This window comes from Neoarius graeffei, chromosome 28 (assembly GCF_027579695.1).
Source record: "Neoarius graeffei isolate fNeoGra1 chromosome 28, fNeoGra1.pri, whole genome shotgun sequence".
NCBI lineage: Eukaryota > Metazoa > Chordata > Actinopteri > Siluriformes > Ariidae > Neoarius > Neoarius graeffei.
In genome coordinates, this window is record NC_083596.1 from 37,555,069 (window position 1) to 37,576,213 (window position 21,145).

The window sequence follows — 21,145 nt, forward strand, 5'->3', positions numbered from 1 at the left end:
TCTAAGGTAGTCGAAACGCGAGCCGTGTCGGGCTGAAGTGAGCTGAAGCGAGCTGAAAAAGGGTAGTGGAAAAGGGCCATAAGATTCCTATTCTTGGCTGCAGGAGTGGAACCCAATGTGGTCTTCTGCTGTTGCATGCTGAGATGCTTTTCTGATCACCACGATTGTAAAGAGTTGCTATATCCTTCCTGGCAGCCTAAACCAATCTGGCCATTTTTCTCTGACATCCCTTACCAACAAGGCGTTTATTTCCACCCACAGAACTGTCGCTCACTCAGTGTTTTTTGTTTTTCGCACCATTCTGTGTAAACGCTAGAGACTGTGGTGTGTGAAAACCCAGGAGATCAGCAGTTTCTGAAATACTCAAACCAGTCCATCTGGCACAGTGAAAGTCACACTTTGAGGATCTCCTCAATCCCACCTTCATGTTGTCCGAGGAGGACGCAGAGTCTGAGGGTGCTTGGGAGGACTTGCCCATCACAGGGGCTGAGGTTGCCGAGGTGGTTAAAAAGCTCCTCGGTGGCTGGGCTCGGGGGATGGATGAGATTCGTTCCGAGTTCCTGAAGGCACTGGATGTTGTTGGGCTGTCTTGGCTAACACGCCTCTTCAACATTGCATGGAGGTCGGGGACAGTGCCTCTGGATTGGCAGACTGGGGGATTCCAACTATAGGGGGATCACACTTCTCAGCCTCCCTGGGAAAACCTATGCTGGGGTGCTGGAGAGGAGAGTCTGGTCAATTGTCGAACCTCGGATTCAGGAGGAACAATGCAGTTTTCATCCTGGTCATGGAACACTGGACCAGCTCTTTACCCTTGCAAGGGTACTGGAGGGTGCATGGGAGTTTGCCCAACCGGTCTACATGTTTTTTGTGGACCTGGAGAAGGCTTACAACAGTGTCCCTCATGGTGCCCTATGGGGGGTGCTTCGGGAGTATGGGGCTCAGGGCCCACTACTGCAGGCCATTCGGACCCTGTATGACCAGAGCAGGAGTTTGGTTCGCATGGCCAGCAGTAAGTCGGACTTGATCCCGGTACATGTTGGATGCTGCCAGGGCTGTCCTTTGTCACCGGTTCTGTTCATAACTTTTATGGACAGAATTTCTAGGTGCAGCCAAGGGGTGGAGGGTGTCCGGTTTGGTGGCAGCACGATCACGTCTCTGCTTTTTGTGGATGATGTGGTCCTGTTGGCTTCATCAATCTGTGACTTACAGCATGAGCTGGGACGGTTTGCAGCAGAGTGTGAAGCAGCTGGGATGAGGATCAGCACCTCCAAGTCCGTGGCAATGGCACTCAGCAGGAAACAGGTGCAGTGCCTACTCCGGGTCAGGGGGGAGTTGCTACCTAAAGTGGAGTTTAAGTATCTCAGAGTTTTGTTCACGAGTGAGGGTAAGGGGGAGCAGGAGTTGGACAGACAGATCGGGGCAGCATCCGCAGTGATGCGGATGCTAAACCGGTCTGTTGTGGTAAAGAAAGAGCTGAGCCAAAAGGCAAAGCTCTCAATTTACTGGTTCATCTACGTTCCCACTCTCACCTATGGTCACGAGCTATGGGTAGTGACCGAAAGAATGAGATCACGGATACAAGCGGTAGAAATGAGTTTTCTCCGCAGGGTGGCTGAGCTCTCCCTTAGAGACAGGGTGAGAAGCTTGGTCATTCGGGAGAGACACAGAGTAGAACCGCTGCTCCTCCACATTGAAAGGAGTCAGTTGAGGTAGTTTGGGCACCTTGATAGGATGCCCCCTGGACACCTCCCAAGGGAGGTTTTCTGGGCATGCCCCACTGGGAGGAGACCCCGGGGCAGACCCAGGGCACGCTGGAAAGATTACATCTCTCGGCTGGCCTAGGAACGCCTTGGTATTCCCTTGGAAGAGCTGGTGGAGGTGCCTGGGGAGAGGGAAGTCTGGGCTGCTCTGCTTAGGCTGCTACCCCCGCGACCCAGATCCGGATAAGCGTTAGAAGATGGATGGATGGATGGATGGATGGATGGATGGATGGATGGATTCACTAACTACTGTGAAACCTAGTTTATGAAAAAGCTACACAAGTCTAGGCTCACTGCTCTGTCCTGGGTTTGAACAATCTGACCTTATGACTTCAACAGTATGAATTTGAACAACCTCTATGGTCATGATAATTTTTCTTATATCATACAAATTCATTTGTAAGAAAAGTTGCAAAGAATTGTAACCGTTCAAATTTTTTTTACAACTTTGTACAGTTGGACAAACTCATCCCAAGTTCAAGCTTTCTATACCGGTGTTTCTCAACCACTGGGCTGCGAAACACCATCTAGTGAGCCACAATTTTTTTTCAAGTTTGAAGCCAAATACTAAATAGTTCAGGATGTCGTAGTATCCCAAATCTGGTAGCTGATTTGACGTACACCTTTCAAATAGAATAAATACATGTGTGTGTAAATTAAGAAGAACAAGTCTTTACTGGGTCAATCCATGTGAAATCACCAGAGGCCTCGCCACTGACCATCTCAGATTTGCTTCATACTTTCTGGAAATATTGTCAGTGTGCCCAATAAATAGTGTACAAAATTTTAGGCTTGTACCTTCATTAGTTTCTGAGATATAGGGGCTTTAAAAAAGGGGCGTGACCCCAATTTCACTGTTAAAACACGTGTTACAGAAAATGGACCTCACTTCCATAAGTCATTACTTTTAAACTATTCATGCAAGATACATGAAATTTTCAAGGATTGTTCTTCAATGCCAGACGCCTTTAAATACTAAAATAGAAAGTTCACAGTTCAATATTTGCCAAGTTATGGCTTGCTGAAAATCATAAAAAAATGTGCTTTGGAGCAACTTTGACGCCCCATATCTCCACTTTAAAGCACACCAGATCTTTCAAATTTTCTTATTTATTACTCATGTTATAGTACTCTTTGGGCAACTATGTATGTGTTCAAAAGAAATAAAACTTTCTGATTTATTAGGCTTTAAAAATAAAAATAAAAGATGTTGCGCCTATAATTCAAATGCGTATTACAAATGTATGACAAGGTCTACCATAAAAACAATTATACCATGGGAAAGAGCTTGTTTTGATTAGCAAACGCACAAAATATGAAGTTGGTACCCTAAACCAAACTATAAATATTAAGGTATCAAGTACGGCATGTTTTACGATAGACGGAAATGCTGTTTTAAGGTATATTACAATACAATTACAAACCTACAGTGTAGGAAAAATAACAACCTGAAAAATACTTTATTTGAAGAGCTTAAACAGGTGTATTGATTTGCTTTTCCACATCAGATGGAAGTTTATACTGCCTGCCAGTTGATGTAAGGGCATCAATGATTTTCATGACATGCACCAGAGGGACCCAACAGTTACCCTCTCTCCTGGGCCAGCTGCAAGTCTGAGAGGGACCATGAGGATGCATAAATGTTACTTGTACATCTTGTTCCTCCTCTGATAATGCATGAATGTTGCCTATCCACCACTGTCTGTCATACAAACATACAACATATTTACCAGGAATTGTATCTGCCAGAGAGACTGCTGATTTAACAGGGGTTTTATGCATTACTTGTGGCCGAGTCCCACTCATATCCACAATGAAGCTAGGACCACCTGACACCCTGTTGACCTGCAGCTGGTTGGACATGATTGGAATGAATGAGTGGTTGTCTCCTGTTCCAGGAATAGTAGCTGACCTTGAAAATCTTGTCTCCAATGCTTTTCCACTCTCCATAACTTCCCCTGTACCAACCCAGATGAAATGGATGTTCTTGATATGTTTTTCTGCCCACAAAAACAGATCAGATGGGGTTAGTATGTGATCACTCGTAACTGCCTGTAAGCTAGCTCGAGCTGCTGACCGCTTTATAGTGTCTCCAATACCATCGCAAGGTGATTTACCATAAGAAGTGGCAAAGAAATGCCATTCTGCCAAAAGTCCAAAATCGTCTGCATGCTTTATTAGATTTGTGAAATTTTCATAGTTTTTGTATTGGGCTGCTGAACCGTCACTGAAGTAAATGACCTTTTTCAGCTGGGGATGCAAATGGCATACATATGGTAAAACCTTTTTTAAGAATGCATGCACGGCCACTGTATCATGCTTAAGGCAGTCACTTATTATGCAGATAGAGATGCATTTCGTTACTTTTGTACCATCTTCATTCTTTGCTCGAGTGCATTGGCTGTTGTCCCAGTGGTATCCCTGGGCAGAATCCTGTACACAGAATGAATAGTTTTCGGGCAAAATCCAAAAGCATAATACATTCATCCGCTGACAGATTTTCCTTCAAATATCCACTCTGGTGTTTGGCAATGAAATGATGTTTTGCTAGTTTGTCTGCTAGTAGATTTTATGCCTTAAAACAGCATTTCCATCTATCGTAAAACTATTGAACTGTAAACTTTCTATTTTAGTATTTAAAGGCATCTGGCATTGAAGAACAATCCTTGAAAATGTCATGTATCTTGCATGAATAGTTTAAAAGTAATGACTTATGGAAGTGAAGTCCGTTTTCTGTAACACGCGTTTTAACAGTGAAATTGGGGCCACGCCCCTTTTTTAAAGCCCCCATCTCTCAGAAACTAATGAAGGTACAAGCCTAAAATTTTGTACACTATTTATTGGGTACACTGACAATATTTCCAGAAAGTATAAAGCAAATCTGAGATGGTCAGTGGAGAACATTTTTCTAAATCTGGTGATTTGGGGCAGAATTACCCTATTATTGCCACGTCCCTCCTTTGCATTTAAACACCCCCCTGAGCGCACATACACACTCACACAGCATGCACGAGCAGTGGACAGAATAAATAAATACATTTGTGGGTAAATTATATGGATCTGCTGGAAGAGAAGAGCAGGGAGGATTGAGAATCAAGTGGCTGTGGTGTGTTTACACCCAATAATAAAACTTCTAGTGTCCTAGCAACCAACGCAAAGATGCATACAGAGCCCAGAAGTTCCTCCTTACCCGGGCAAAAAACAATAGAGGATTTATCTTGTAGTGTCCTGATCACCAGATCTTTAACCCAGCCACATATAAAAAGTTGTACTCCTCCATGCTCCTGCAGGTTTTCATCTATGTGGCCGTGTAGAACGATGTCTGCAGCACCAGGTAGTTCGAGATGTCGGGGAACTCAACGGATGGATAATTTTCCAACTCATAATGAATGAATGAATTAATGAATAACTTTATTTAAACACGATAAATTGATCAGTAGAGCTGGTGGGGTCGTGCATGTACAGATACAAATAATTACAAATACAAAAGACTAAAAATAAACAAATCTTAAAAAGAAAACTTAAATCTGTTGATTATCTGTTCATTATCTTCACATTAAGTTAATTAATAGTATGCATAACTATTGTCTTTGTATTTAGTTATGGCTACAATAGGATCAAAATTTATTCTACTAATGTCAAATTTAGCAAGTAAATCCATACAGTTTTCAGTACAATACCTACAATTAGAAACAGTTTGTTTTTATTGCATTTATTTAATTCCTGGGCTCCCATCTGTAACAGGGAGTGATGTTGTATCCCATTACAATAGATTATTAGATTCTAATAAAACAGATGAGCCAAAATAGTTGGGGATCTTTTTTAATGGGCCCCGACTTGTTGCAAGTATGAATAGGTGGGCCTCGAAGCAGAAAAGGTTGAGAACCCCTGTTCTATACAATCCTGAAGAAAATATTCAGGTTTTACATTTTAAATTGAAGTGCTAGATATAATTAAGACCTACATTGTGTAGCTTAGTGCAAAACACAAACTTCAGACGTCCCCAGTATGCACAGTCTTATGTACAGATCAAGCTGCTGCTTTGAAACCTCTTAAACAATAATCACTTACTGCTACTACAGCCATATTTTCACAAACATAACCTCATCGTTCCATTCTGAACAACGATTGCAGTGTGTGTGTGTGTGTGTGTGTGTGTGTGTGTGTCAAGTCAAGTCTGTTTGTATAGCACTTTTAACAACAGACATTGTCCCAAAGCAACTTTACAGAATCTGAATGACCCAAGACATGAGCCAATTTTATCCCTAATCTATCCCCAATGAGCACGCCTGTGGCGATGGTGGCAAAGAAAAACTCCCTCAGACAACATGAGGAAGAAACCTCGAGAGGAACCAGACTCAAAAGGGAACTCTTTTGTGTATGTGTGTGTGTGTGAGCGCGCACAAGTGCACTGAGCTGTAATCTCATTTATCCACACTGTGCTTTGTTTTGTGCACGTAAACCCATGAGCACAATAATGAACAAACTGCACTAAACAGCATGACGTTTAAGGTTAACCTCCTACTCATGCATGTACATGCTCGTAGGTGCGTTTAATGGAGTGGATCAAGCAGAAAGAGATTTTCTTATTCAAGAATCATTCTCAAACTGCTGGAGGAAGCCACACCACAAACTTCAAAGGAACAAAATTACACCCAGCAGCAAGGGTGTGAACTTACTCTGATTCTCCGCATGGCAGCGACGATCTCCATGCGACTGTTGGGTCTCGGGACATCCAGACTACCAATATACTGTAACACAAACGCAAGTAGAGAAATTAGTCTTTTTTAATCATGTCTGTTATTGTCAATATGAAGTTTTCTTTGAGAACATGCTTATTTAACACTTTAGGAAGGAGTCTCCAGTGTCAGGACTTTGGGGTAAGAGTCAGAAGTAAAGCTGTGCTTTTCAATTTTCAGACACGGTAAATAAAGACTTCAGTTCAGAAGGGCCTGCAGCTTCTTGTTTGCATGACCAGCTGTATTTCTTGTCTTGCTAACTTCAAGACAGGAATACAGTGTGGCATGTTAACCCTTGCTGTTGGGAAGAACAAGACCATAGCCTCATTTTGTGATCGAAATAGTCTTCCTGTTAGTGTTCAGGCTACAGTCTCAACTCAATCTCAACCAACGATACATGGATCAATACAGTGAAGTAATCGGGTGCCGATACGCTAAGGTGTCCTCATGCATGTGCCATCTTCTGGTCCTTCCTTTTATCATCTTTTGCTTTTCCTAGAACATAACTGGGTCTAAACCCAAGGTCTCCACCCAGTGGGGTCACTCAATCACTCAAACCACCTCCATGTAGAGTCATCAACTGTCAAACTCCACACTGGGATAATTCCAGCAACCCTGCAGAGGAACTGTCTGGACTCATGACCTTATTCTTTCTGTCACTACCCACAGCTCATGACTACAGGAAAGGACAGGGATGTAGATTTCAGAGATCTTCATGCACAAACTGAGCTCCTGGTGTCCCCACCTGCATGCTGATCATTTTAACCATTGTACATTCTCACCATACCTGATAATCTTTGCTGGTTGAGCTGGACACCTGAAGCACCACATCCTGAAAAACTTATTCTGCTGTGGCTCATATCAACCTCCAGACCTGCCAGAAACAACACTGGAGCATTATCCTGATCCTTTACAGGGCGTGGACCTTAACAGCAGTCTAACTGTCTGGGACAACCAAATGTTTGGACCGGACAAGTCAAATCCACATCTGTCTGTCTGTCTGTCCGACAGCACAAGTTGAATATTTGTTGAAAATCATCATTTTTATATTAATTATTCAAGAGTTACATCAATAAAGTTCCAATAAAACCAGTTCAATCACCTCAGTGATCCGGCCATGTTATTGTTTACGAAATTCCGGGGAAGCCGAGTAGAGCAGGTGTGTGTGTAAAAATAACCACATCATAATATCTAATTATAGATTATTAGATTTTGAATCAATTGAAATTGGAGAGGCGGCACGGTGGTGTAGTGGTTAGCGCTGTTGCCTCACAGCAAAAAGGTCCGGGTTCGAGCCCCGTGGCCGGCGAGGGCCTTTCTGTGCGGAGTTTGCATGTTCTCGCCATGTCCGCGTGGGTTTCCTCCAGGTGCTCCGGTTTCCCCCACAGTCCAAAGACATGCAGGTTAGGTTAACTGGTGACTCTAAATTGACCGTAGGAGTGAATGTGAGTGTGAATGGTTGTCCGTGTCTATGTGTCAGCCCTGTGATGACCTGGCGACTTGTCCAGGGTGTACCCCGCCTTTCGCCCGTAGTCAGCTGGGATAGGCTCCAGCTTGCCTGCGACCCTGTAGAACAGGATAAAGCGGCTACAGATAATGAGATGAGATGAAATTGGAGAAATGGCAATCGAATACCTCAATAAAATAAATATCTGTGGTGAATCTTCATGTCATTCGGACATTCATTGCGTTTTTCTTTTGTATGGTGCACATTAACCATCACAAATGTCGTAAAATATTTCGCAAGAATTTTACGACAGTGCCAAACTCACTTACGGTTTGTTTTCATTTACAATGTGATTCTGTCACCCTCATCATGTCCAACTTGTTTTCTTTTGGTTTCATTTCTTGAACCCTCTGGGGTCGAGAGCTTCACCAGCGAAGCTCAACAGGTTTAGAATTAGTAGGTCATGTATTAGATAAATATCTTTATGAGTTTTTATCATACAAGCATGATATTGACAGAAACTTTATACTTTCCTATGTGCCCACTGCCAAATAATATTATATTTTTTTTAATTACCGAAAGTAGATGAAACATAAAACTTGTCACCTTACTCAGTCACACTGGAGTCGGAGTGCTGAGCCCTCGCTTACGCATTCATAAAAGACTATTCACATAGTAACGGCATGATAATCCCGTTCACTCTTTCGGCTTTGATTGGTTTCTCTTTCGCAGTGGGAACACCCACCACAAACAGGATAAAATCTGTCAGCCATAGTTTAGGCTACTTGTTTGAAGGTAAAACTTGTTGCGAGATGACATGCTGATTTGATGCTTCAGGCGCTTCAGATGATTCAGGATAGTGATTCAGTGTCAGGACAGCACTTCAATTCATGATTCAGTTGAATCAATTCATGATTCAGGACAGTGATTAAATTCAATCTTGAGAAGTGCGACACTGATGATGAGCGGTGTCATTTTGAACTTAAACTCAGTCCAGCCGAAGATCAACTCAAGGAAGTGTAAATATTTCTTCTATTTCTTACGAGCAGATTGGTTGAGATGTGTGTGCTGTAGTGCATACACAAGAAAAATGACTGAGCAATTTTTCCACAGTTAAAAGTATTTTCCTAAAAAAATAGTTAATTTTGCTCTATTCTGAGATTATAAAGTAAAATTTGGAATTGGAGTGGGAGCAAAATTACAGAGTAATTGTGTAACAGAGTTGGTTGTGGCTCTGAACTGAGTAAAATAGTACAAGAGTTAATTTCAAGACACTGAATAGAGTCAAATACCACCACAAAGAGTAAAATATTAACACTGAATTGAGGAGAATTGACTCTGGAAAAAAAAACAGCTCTATCAAAAGAAGAACTTTTACTCTTTTTAGAGAGGGACCAAATGTTATCTGGCGTAGAGTAAATTTTTCTTCAATTTGAGTAAATTTTACTCAGGCAAATTTCCTGTGTAATCTTCGCATGCTTCTAGAGTAAACTAACTGTGCACCAGTGCTCGTTTGCTCTCTTTTCTTCTTCATCTTTTTCTGGCACTCTTATGATTTTGGCATGCTCTGATGTTCTTGCTGTCAATTTCAACAAATCTAAGCAGTATTTTCAGTCATGTGACTTTTTTGTATTCAGCACAAGTTCAGCTACAATAATATCTATGTAGTATATGCCATGATTGTACTTTAAAAAATAACAGATAAAAGAAGACGTAAAAAGCAGTTTTAGAATGTGTTGGAATGTGTGAAAAAACACAACCTTACCTATTTTGGTGAACCGTTTTGATCACTTGACCTGATGGGATTAAGAGTTGTCAGTGGGAGGGGTTTTCACTCTTCTCATTGAATGGAATGGAATTTTTGTACTCTTCTCATTGAATACCCCTCCCACTGCCAACCCTTTATCCCAACACAATAAGACATATGTTTTTTGATGGCCAGTTAATTGTCTAAATCAATGGAGCAGATTTAAGTTTTTGTGCTTGATACATTCCTAAGACTGAACAAAATCATCTCAAGTGATCAAAACGGTTCGACACAATGGGTAAGGTCATATTTTTTCACACATTCCAATACAGTTCTAAAACTGCTTTTTACAACATCATTTATCTGTTATTTTTATAAAAAGTACAATCATGACATACATACTACATAGATATTACTGTAGCTGAACCTAGTCTGGTTAACACCAGACCATATCACAAGTGAAATATGGTCTGGAATCCACCTATTGAATTTCTCGTAGGGGAGGTGTGGTTTACGATTGTCAACGGCCGTTTATTGGACGTTGCGAATGTCTATCATTTGGCGTATACGTAGCCCATGGCCAATCATGGCAGTTGTACCCGGTGACATAGTTAGAGCGACGAAGAAGACGAAGAGGCGAAGAAAGACTGAAACGCCAAATGCTGTTCTTTTTTTAAAACAAACTTTCGCTCTAAACTATTCAGAACAGTGTCTAAAGCTTGATCGAAAGTTTGGTTCGTATCGCTCGCTGCCATGTTAAATGTGATCCGTAAACAGTCCCAAATAAACTACAAGCTTCCGTTTGTCGAGTAGTACACGTCACCGTCTTTCCACCCCTCCCCACTCTCTGATTGGCTCCCTAACTCAGGCAATCCTTTAGACCATAGTTTCCATGCTGTCTTTTCAGATCGGAACGATTGTGCAAAGCAGCATGGGATTCCCCAGGCTAGCTGAACCTGTGCTGAAGACAAAAAAAGTCACATGACTTTGAAAATACTGCTTAGATTTGTTGAAATTGACAACAAAATCAGAGCATGCCAAAATCATTAGAGTGCCAGAAAATACCCTCAGCCCCCAGTCAAGTCAAGTCAAGTCAAGTCAAAGTCCCTTCCATACCAGGATCTGGTCTTCCCAGGCAGTCTCCTGTCCCAGTACTAACCAGCTCTTTTGCCCCTTTTCCACCAAAGCAGTTCCAGGGTTGGTTTGGGGCCAGTGCTTAGTTTGGAACCGGGTGTTCTGTTTCCACTGACAAAGAACTGGCTCTGGGGCCAGAAAAACTGGTTCCAGGCTAGCACCTGCTGGGCCAGAGGAAAGAACCGCTTACATCAGCGGGGGGGCGGAGTTCTTAAGACCAACAACAATAACAAGACCGCGAAAGATCGCCATTTTTAAGCGACGAGAAGCAGCAGCTGTACAAACGCTAAGTCATCCATTATTATTATTGTTGTTGATGCTGCTGCTTCTTCCGTGTTGTTTTTGCTTCGATATTCGCGCCAAGGTTTATGCAAATGTAGCGACGTAACTGACGTGTACAGCGACGTAATGACGTGGCTTCCCTTAGCACCACGAGCTATGGAAAAGCAAACTGGTTCTCAGCTGGTTCACAAGTTGAACGAGTTGTGAACCAGTACCAGCACTGGCCCCGAACCAGCCCTGGAACTGATTTGGTGGAAAAGGGGTATTTCAGATGCATGGGTGTGGCACTGATCTCCGTTTCGATAGCCCTCAACCTCTCACCTATACAGCTAGGGTTACAGTGGGGGCTAGTCCTCTGCTAACCGTGAGAGTTTGACTTCCCTACTCGCATCTGTATTGCAGCATGCCTTGTTAGATGGCAGTAGGAACCATTTTTATGATGGTCTTTGGTATGACCTGACCCCGAGTAGAACTCAATATCTCCCGGTCGAGAGGCAGACACCCTATCCACTCATGGTACTCACACCCCAGAGGGTTAAATTAATTTATACTTCAGGTTTTACTGGATTAATCAACATTTAATTTTACTTCCTCCAGAAGCTTTGAGTTTGGATGAGTCTAACTCTTAAAACTGCAAATCAAGGAATGAGTTAGAACAACACGCACAATAGTGGGGCACTGGAGAGTTTTTGTTTATTGTTACAGTTAAAGTATGAGTTTTATTGAAAAATTATTAATCATAATGATTTTCATAACTATACCTGCTTTTTGATAAACTTTTTAACCACTTTCCTTTCATTACAACAATAAATTTATAGTAATAAAACGGATCTGGTCAGGACAAGTGAAAAATCTTGCTGCTTGTCCGACTGGACAAGTAGATTAAAAAGTTAAATGTCGAGCCCTGCTTTACTCCTGCTTCTGTTCATCCTGCTTCTTTGTCTGGCTCTATTTGCCCTTATGACTCACCCATATACTGTACCACCTACCTTATGACAGATAACCTACAAATTTCTAAATCTAAAGAATCACTGTTCTGATCATCTCAAGAGTCTGACAATATGTTCTTACCCAACATCCTGGAAAGTCCCAAAGCATTTCATACTTTTTGTCCTCTCACTATACGGCTGTTCAATGATTTATAATCCCTCTATAGTGTCACCCAAAAGAGGATGAGTTCCTATTTGTGTCTGGTGTTTTTCAAACTTACTTTCTTACTTCATCGCAGGAGTTGTTCCTTTCCACTGTCACTTCTGGCTTGCTCAGTAAAAACCTAGATCAAGAATAATGCTTTGTGGTACTGTTTGTTGTTAAAAGTGCTATATAAATAACAATTAAACATGAATCAATCCGAGTGTAATTGATATGCAAATTAAACATACGCAACAATAAGCGGTCGTTAAGTTGAGCCAAGCCAATAATATGCATTCTCAATAGGGTTGTAACAATATATCACCGTAGGTGGAAGTAGCACAACTCTAATGCCACAAAAACAGAAAAAGTAGATCTAAAATGGGAAAGCGCTGTTGTTCAATCGACTATACAAACAAATTTAACAAGAAATTAGGGCTCTGTTTTTACAGACTGCTGAAAGATAAGCAAAAGAGAAGCAAATGGAGGGAGAACAAATGTTCATAAAAGTTTACTAAGGCCAATCTGTTATTAACTTCTTATTGTTAATAAAAGGAATATTTTACTTAATAGGCTATTATATTTAACTCTAACCTTTACAAATGTGGTTAAGTAATTATTGCTGGTTATTAAGAAAATAAAATAAATGTGTGTTTTTCATAAATTAACAAAAGGAATATTTAAGTTGATAAAAAATTGGAAAATAAAAGATGCATTTTTTTGTTAGAAAATTTTCTATATTATTTTTCTTTTTTAATACTGTGGGAAAATTTAATTGTGAACTCAACATTGTGAATCAAATGGAACTGAATCATGAATTGGGTGAATCGTTCCACGCCTAATTCTCAGCTAAGAAAAATGGATCGGCAGTGATCCGAATTTGAAGTATTCACCATAACACCATATTCAACACCACAAGATTGCATCTAACAGTTCTGAGATTTTAAGCTACTAAGCCAAAAGACTTTGACCCTCATGGAGGCAAAGGTAGATGAGGTTTTTTTTTTTTTTCATTTTCAAACATGTTAAACAGTTTAATATAAAATGGCCTTCATGACATCCGCCCATTTTTTTCCCTCAAAAATAGCGTCAAATATTCAGATATGCTGTACTTCCAAGCTGTTCCAAGGTCTCCTGATATACTGACTATCAGGCTTGTAGTACTCGAGTCCGACTCATGCCCTAATTTTAAAGACTCGTGACTTGACTTGGACTTGAGCACTGATGACTCGGACTCATTCATTAACTGCATTCAGACTCATAAATTGGAGACAAGGACTCGGATTTTGTCTTTATTTTTTTGGAACATGCCATAATAATTTGGCATAAGATATTTATATCTACATTCATTTTTATACTAATTTTGTGCAAGAGAATGCACGTTCACCTGTTCATATGTCATGTTCAGGAACAAATGGTGCTAAAATGCCTGGAGAGAAGCCCCTAGGCATTCCTCTTTGCTTATACAGACTTCTCGTGCAGTGGGAAAAAACGCACTGCTATGTGTTCCATACGTAGAAGAACTATCGAGGAGACAACGGGGACAACCTCGAACTTCAATCGTCATTTAACTAAACTCCACCCAGAGAAGGAAGTGACACGCTATGTTCATTACTCTGTTGACAGTGGGGTTTGCTTGCTGACTGATGAACTAGCGAGTGTTAACCCTCTATCATGTTATTTGCTCTGTTGGTAGTGGGCGGGGCTTGCTGAGCGATGAATAAGCTTTTTATCTGTAGCCTGTTAACTAAAATGGGGCAGTAGAGCAGTAACGTTAGTCCAACACAGTAGCAGAGACGCTTTCACATAAAGGCAGCAACAACCTCCGTCAAATGGTGCAGTTGGAGTCTTGTTCTCGGACTCGACTCTACTTGAAATTTTCTTTAATGACTTGGACTTGACTCGGACTTGAACACTGGGGACTCGAGACTGGACTCGGACTCGAGGTTTAGTGACTCGACTACAACACTGCTGAATATATCATCTCACAGGCTGATTTTACTTCTAATTATTCTCACACACTTCCACTGAGCCCTAAAAAGGGCTCAAACAACTCTCACTTGATGTGGATTTGGCTCTTGATTTGTGTGGCACAACCAGTTGAACACAACCAGTGTGTGTTTGAATTACACACTATAAAGACCTGCCTACACTAGTACAATATATGTACTGTATACATATAAAGGTACTGACTGCAAAGTCATCGGAAATTTTCAAGTTTTTTGATTGTGCATGGCATTTTCCTATGTCTCACAAGAACAAGATAATGCGGATGAGATGTGAACATTCTGATGTCTTGAGGGTCGCTTTCCTCCATTTTGGGACTGTTTTCCTCCCTCTTGAAGTAAACAGTATGGCCTGACAAACAGCAGAACGCGAGGAGCTTTAACTAATTAGCATAACTATGGAACTATGTCACTCCAAGATGGCGGCGCATGGAAAACAGTGTTGACTCTGCATCAACCTCGGAAAGTTTTGAGTCACGGGGATGTAATTTGTGGTTGACAATCACGAATAGATCCATGAAACAAAAGACGAATATATCTTTTCTCTTTTACTGCTTTTGTGTTATCGTTTCTTTCTCTGTAAGATCAAAACATTAGGTGTATAATTCCACACTCAGTACCGTGAAGTCGAGCCGTTGCATTCTAAGGCTAAAATACAGTGGTGCTTGAAAGTTTGTGAACCCTTTAGAATTTTCTATATTTCTGCTTAAATATGACCGAAAACATCATCACATTTTCACGCAAGTCCTAAAAATAGATAAAGAGAACCCAGTTAAACAAAAAAGACAAAAAAATTATACTTAGTCATTTATTTATTGAGGAAAATTATCCAATATTACATATCTGTGAGTGGCAAAAGTATGTGAACCTCTAGGATTAGCAGTTAATTTGAAGGTGAAATTACAGTCAGGTGTTTTCAATCAATGGGATGACAATCAGATGTGAGTGGGCATCCTGTTTTATTTAAAGAACAGGGATCTATCAAAGTCTGATCTTCACAACACATGTTTGTGGAAGTGTATCATGGCACGAACAAAGGAGATTTCTGAGGACCTCAGAAAAAGAGTTGTTGATGCTCATCAGCCAGGAAAAGGTTACAAAACCATCTCTAAAGAGTTTGGACTCCACCAATCCACAGTCAGACAGATTGTGTACAAATGGAGGACATTCAAGACCATTGTTACCCTCCCCAGGAGTGGTCGACCAACAAAGATCACTCCAAGAGCAAGGCGTGTAATAGTCGATGAGGTCACAAAGGACCCTAGGGTAACTTCTAAGCAACTGAAGGCCTCTCTCACATTGGCTAATGTTAATGTTCATGAGTCCACCATCAGGAGAACACTGAACAACAATGGTGTGCATGGCAGGGTTGCAAGGAAAAAGCCACTGCTCTCCAAAAAGAACATTGCTGCTCATCCGCAGTTTGCTAAAGATCACGTGGACAAGCGAGAAGGCTATTGGAAAAATGTTTTGTGGACAGATGAGACCAAAATAGAACTTTTTGGTTTAAATGAGAAGCGTTATGTTTGGAGAAAGGAAAACACTGCATTCCAGCATAAGAACCTTATCCCATCTGTGAAATGTGGTGGTGGTAGTATCATGGTTTGGGCCTGTTTAGCTGCATCTAGGCCAGGACAGCTTTGAAGACATCCCAGAGTTGAAGCTGTTCTGTATGCAGGAATGGGCTAAAATTCCTCCAAGCCGGTGTGCAGGACTGATCAACAGTTACTGGAAATGTTTAGTTGCAGTTATTGCTGCACAAGGGGGTCACACCAGATACTGAAAGCAAAGGTTCACATACTTTTGCCACTCACAGATATGTAATATGGGATCATTTTCCTCAATAAATAAATTACCAAGTATAATATTTTTGTCTCATTTGTTTGGGTTATCTTTATCTACTTTTAGGACTTGTGTGAAAATCTGATGATGTTTTAGGTCATATTTATGCAGAAATATAGAAAATTCTAAAGGGTTCACAAACTTTCAAGCACCACTGTAGCTAAGCACTAGCTAGAATTAGTTATCTATCCAGGAGAATGACACCATCTAACCTTACTCTGTCTTGCAGTTGCACTCACTAGGCAGGCTTTCCTTTTCGTTTCTGCTGGCTTTTAGCTGGTGGGAAAGCGGAGTCTGCCATGTTTGCCCGCGCCGACTTGTTTTGGTTAAAAGTAGGTCAAACACGCCCCAAGGTGGTCACATGATATTGTTGCTCACTTGCTTCGGCAATCTCCGGAATTATAAAATATGGGACACATTTTATCTCGGCAAAACATTTACCCATAGGATACACAGTGTATGTGTGCAGCAGTGAAACATCTCAAAACTCCAACAGCAGCAGAAAAAGAACATTTTGCCCAGAATTCAAAGTTCAAAGTTTGCAGAGGATTGCGGGTCAAATTCTACTGAGTTTAGATAGGGGTTAAAGCAATGGCAAGTGTATTGCAGGGCAAAAGGTGGCCCAGTTTTAAGCATCAGTCATTCATTCATTTTCATTAAGCTCTTTCTCCTGGCCAGGATCACAGCAGATCCGGAGCCCGTTCCAGGAACACTGGGCATAAGTTGGGAATACACACAATAATCATAATGAGTCACAATACACACACATTCACACCATGGAGTAATATAGTGCAGCTTGTGCATGCACTGACATGTTGGGAGGAAAGGAGAGAACCCAGAGGAAACCCTGTACATATTAGAGAACATATAGTGTCTTGGAAAAGTATTCATCCCCCTTGGTGTTTGTCCTGTTTTGTCGCATTACAAGCTGGAATTAAAATGGATTTTTGGAGGGTTAGCATCATTTGATTTACCCAACATGCCTACCACTTTAAAGGTGCACATAGTTGTTTTATTGTGACACAAACAATAATTAAGATGAAAAAACAGAAGTTTGGAGTGAGCATAAGTATTCACCCCCTTTCGTATGAAACCCCTAAATAAGAGCTGGTCCAACCAATTCGCTTCATAAGTAATGTAATTAGCTGATTAAGATTTACCTGTGTGCAATCAAAGTGTCACATGATGTCTGTATAAATCAACCTGTTCTGGAAGGACCCTGAATCTGCTACACTATTAAGCAAGCAACATGAGAACCAAGGAGCCTCCAAACAGGTCAGAGACAAACTTGTGGAGAAGTACAGATCAGGGTTGGGTTATAAAAAAATATCCTAAACTTTGAATATCCCACGGAGCACCATTAAATCCATTATAGCAAAATGAAAAGAATATGGTACCACTACAAACCTGACAAGAGAAGGCCACCCACCAAAACTCACAGACCGGGCAAGGAGGGCATTAATCAGAGATGCAACAAAGACACCAAAGATAACAGTGAAGGAGCTGCAAAGATCCACAGTGGAGATGGGAGTATCTGTCCATAGGACCACTTTAAGCCATGCACTCCACAGAGTGGTGCTTTACAGAATAGTGGCCAGAAAAAAAAGTCATTGCTTAAGAAAACATGTTTGGAGTTTGCCCAATAGCATATGGCAGACTCTCCAAACACATGGAAGAAGATTCTCTTGTCAAATGAGACTAAAATTGATCTTTTTGGCCATCATGGGAAATGCCATGTGTGGCGCAAACTAGGGATGTCCCGATCAGGTTTTTTTTGCCCTCCGATCCGATACCGATCATTTGATTTTGAGTATCTGCCGATACCGAGTCCCGATCCGATACTTCTTATAATCCATAAAAAATAAAGACGAGGAAAGAAACGGATCCAGGATGTTCCTCATTTTTTATTTAACACCTTATTTTAACATCCAACAACTCCGTTAGCAAACAGAGCACTTACGTGAGGCAGTTTGAACAATAAATAACAAATTTAAAAAAATAACCTTAAAATACCTGGCAGGAATGTAAACAAATAAAAAAAAAATAAAGTGCCACAGTGCCAGTAATTTGCTTTTAAGAACGCATCTCACAGTGGTGTACAGTAATTTCAATTAAGGAAATGAACGTTTTTCTTGATGAAAACAAGCATTTCTACCCTTTCAGGTTTGAGCCCGTTTCTTTTGTCATCCAACGAAAAAAAAAAAAAAGATCTCATGCTTTGCTTTCCGCTTCGAACTGCTTCCGTGTTCAACTTTGCCGGCAACAGGCAGCCAATAACCAATAGCGTCTCCGCTACAAAGTGATGTCATGCTGCACGTGTTGATGTTGCTGTGTTGAGACAAGAGGTCTGGTCACACTCTGTGCCAACGCATAGCTATTGATGTGTTAAAAATGAGAATATATTACATAGATATATATCCGATCTCTGATCGGGAGGCAATGCCCGATTCCGATCGAGTCTGAAACCATGTGATCGGGCCCGATTTCCGATCACGTGATCTGATCGGGACATCCCTAGCGCAAACCCTGAGAACACCATTCCTACAGTGAAGCATGGTGGTGGCAGCATCATGCTGTGGGGATATTTTTCATCTGCAGGGACAGGAAAGCTGGTCAGGACTGAAGGAAAGATGGATGGCACAAAATACAGGGCAATTCTGGAGGAAAAAACTGAGTCGGCCAGAGGTTTGAGAATGGGACAAAGGTTCACATTCCAACAGGACAATGACCCTAAACATACTGCTAAAGCTACAATGGAGTGGTTTAAAGGGGAGCATTTAAATGTCTTCGAATGGCCTAATCAAAGCCCAGACCTCAATCCAATTGAGAATCTGCGGCATAATTTGAAGACTGATGTACACCAACACAACCCATCTAACTTGGAAGGAGTTGGAGCAGTTTTGCCTTGAGGAATGGACAAAAATCCCAGTGGCTAGATGTGCTAAGCTAATAGAGACATACCCCAAGAGACTTGCAGCTGGAATTGCAGCAAAAGGTGGCTCGACAAAGTATTGACTCGGGGGAGGGATGAATACCTATGCACACTCCAAATTTCTGCTTATTCGCCTTAATTATTGTTTGTGTAACAATAAAACAACAATTTGCATCTTTAAAGTGGTAGGCATGTTGTGTAAATCAAATGGCGCTACCCCTCCAAAAATCCATTTTAATTCCAGCTTTTAATGCAACAAAACAGGATAAACACAAAGGGGGATGAATACTTTTGCAAGACATGCCACACATACAGTAATCTGAGCTCAGAATTGAATCATGAAGTTAATCGCACAAGGCAACAATGCTAGCCACTAGTACATTACAATGCCACACCCATCTGTAAGCAGCCACATAAAAAAGCTTTAAAGGCATTTGAAATACAGATTGAACCCCAGTGCAGCATTTCAGTTTTGGATTAAGAGTAGCCAAGGTGTCAGGTGTGTTCTGTTCTTCAGATTTGGTCGCATTCACGCACAGGGTACATGCCTTCATCAACGTTGCTCTCCAGTAAACCCACAAACTAGAGGAATACGACAATATGGTAAAAAATAAAAATAATCATATCACATCAAGATAATTGTATGACACACAATCATGATATATATTATATGGCCAAAAGTATGTGGACACCTGACCATTACACCCATATATGCTTGTTGAACATCCCAACAAGCTTGTTGCAGATTTGGCCCCTTTGCTATTATAATAACCTACATTCTTCTGCGAAGGCTTTCCATTCCATTTTAGAGCATGGCTGTGGATATTTGTGCCCATGAAGCTCCAATTCATCCAAAAAGTGCTCAGTGGGGTTGAGGTCAGGGCTCTGTGCAGGACACTCGAGTTCTTCTACTCCAGTCTTGGCAATCATGTCTCCATGATGGAGCTTGCTTTGTGCACAGGAGCATTGTCATGCTGGAACATGTTTGGGCCTTTTAGTTCCAGAGAAAGGAAACTGTAGTGCTACAGCATACAAAGACATTCGATACAACTGTGTGATACAACGCCTTATAGTTGTCTTGTGTTGAATGGGCTAAAATTCCTCCAAGCCGGTGTGCAGGACTGATCAACAGTTACCGGAAACGTTTAGCTGCAGTTATTGCTGCACAAGGGGGTCACACCAGATACTGAAAGCAAAGGTTCACATATTTTTGCCACTCACAGATATGTAATATTGGATCATTTTCCTCAATAAATAAATGACCAAGTATAATATTTTTGTCTCATTTGTTTAACTGGGTTCTCTTTATATACTTTTAGGACTTGCGTGAAAATCTGATGATGTCTTAGGTCATATTTATGCAGAAATACAGAAAATTCTAAAGGGTTCACAAACTTTCAAGCACCACTGTACGCGCCTCGTCGGCTATCAGCTCATGTATGACTCAATTTTGTGGAATAACTATTAAATATTATATCCATATTGGACTTGCAAAAGACTAAGGACACATTGGTGACACCTTTGTGTGGCATTGTTAATAGGGGTGGGCAAAAATATCGATACGGCAATATATCGCGATACTTTGTCTTCCGATTCAATATCGATACTCAAAATTTGAATATCGATATTTTTTCAAATAATAAATCATGTTTCAGACGGGTTGTAAATCCAGTACGACTTCCGCACCTCCGCTCCGCAAGGTGTCGCTGTGCCGCTACCTCACTGCAAGGCACTCTTCGTCTTCTCTTTTTTTCCTGGTGGTTGCAGTGAGGAAAAAAAAACAAGCAAGCATGGCTGTTAATGTAAACCTAGAGACGCCGCCGAACTTTAAGGCAGATGTTTGGAGGCACTTTGGATTCCAAAGGAAAGGAGAAAAAAAAAAACAGTGAGCTGGACAAAGAGTACGCACTTTGCAAAACCTGTTTCGCTCCAATTAGTTATTCAGGTAACACAACAAACTTGCGAACTTACTTAGCACGACACCACCCCGCCACCAAAACCCAACCCGAAGCAAACTACACTGGACAGCGCTAAAGTCCTCCCGTCTACTTCAGTGATGTGTGACTTACTGTAACTGTGAACTTAATTTTGTCATTTAAGACCAAAGGCAAGAAGCTGCACT

At 41.2% G+C, this 21,145-nt stretch overlaps 1 protein-coding gene across 4 annotated transcripts in view; it reads right to left on the reverse strand.

Annotated features, from left to right (window-relative positions):
* si:dkey-34e4.1 (carboxyl-terminal PDZ ligand of neuronal nitric oxide synthase protein) overlaps positions 1-21,145 on the reverse strand; it is a 228,781-nt gene that overhangs the window by 202,275 nt on the left and 5,361 nt on the right. For 3 of the 4 annotated variants that reach the window (XM_060913399.1, XM_060913400.1, XM_060913402.1), the window contains one exon: positions 6,443-6,514. The exons of the other annotated variant lie outside the window; for it this stretch is intronic. In XM_060913399.1, the coding sequence (XP_060769382.1) occupies positions 6,443-6,514 (72 nt within the window). The remainder of the gene's footprint in view (positions 1-6,442; positions 6,515-21,145) is intronic. 4 annotated transcript variants of the gene reach the window in all.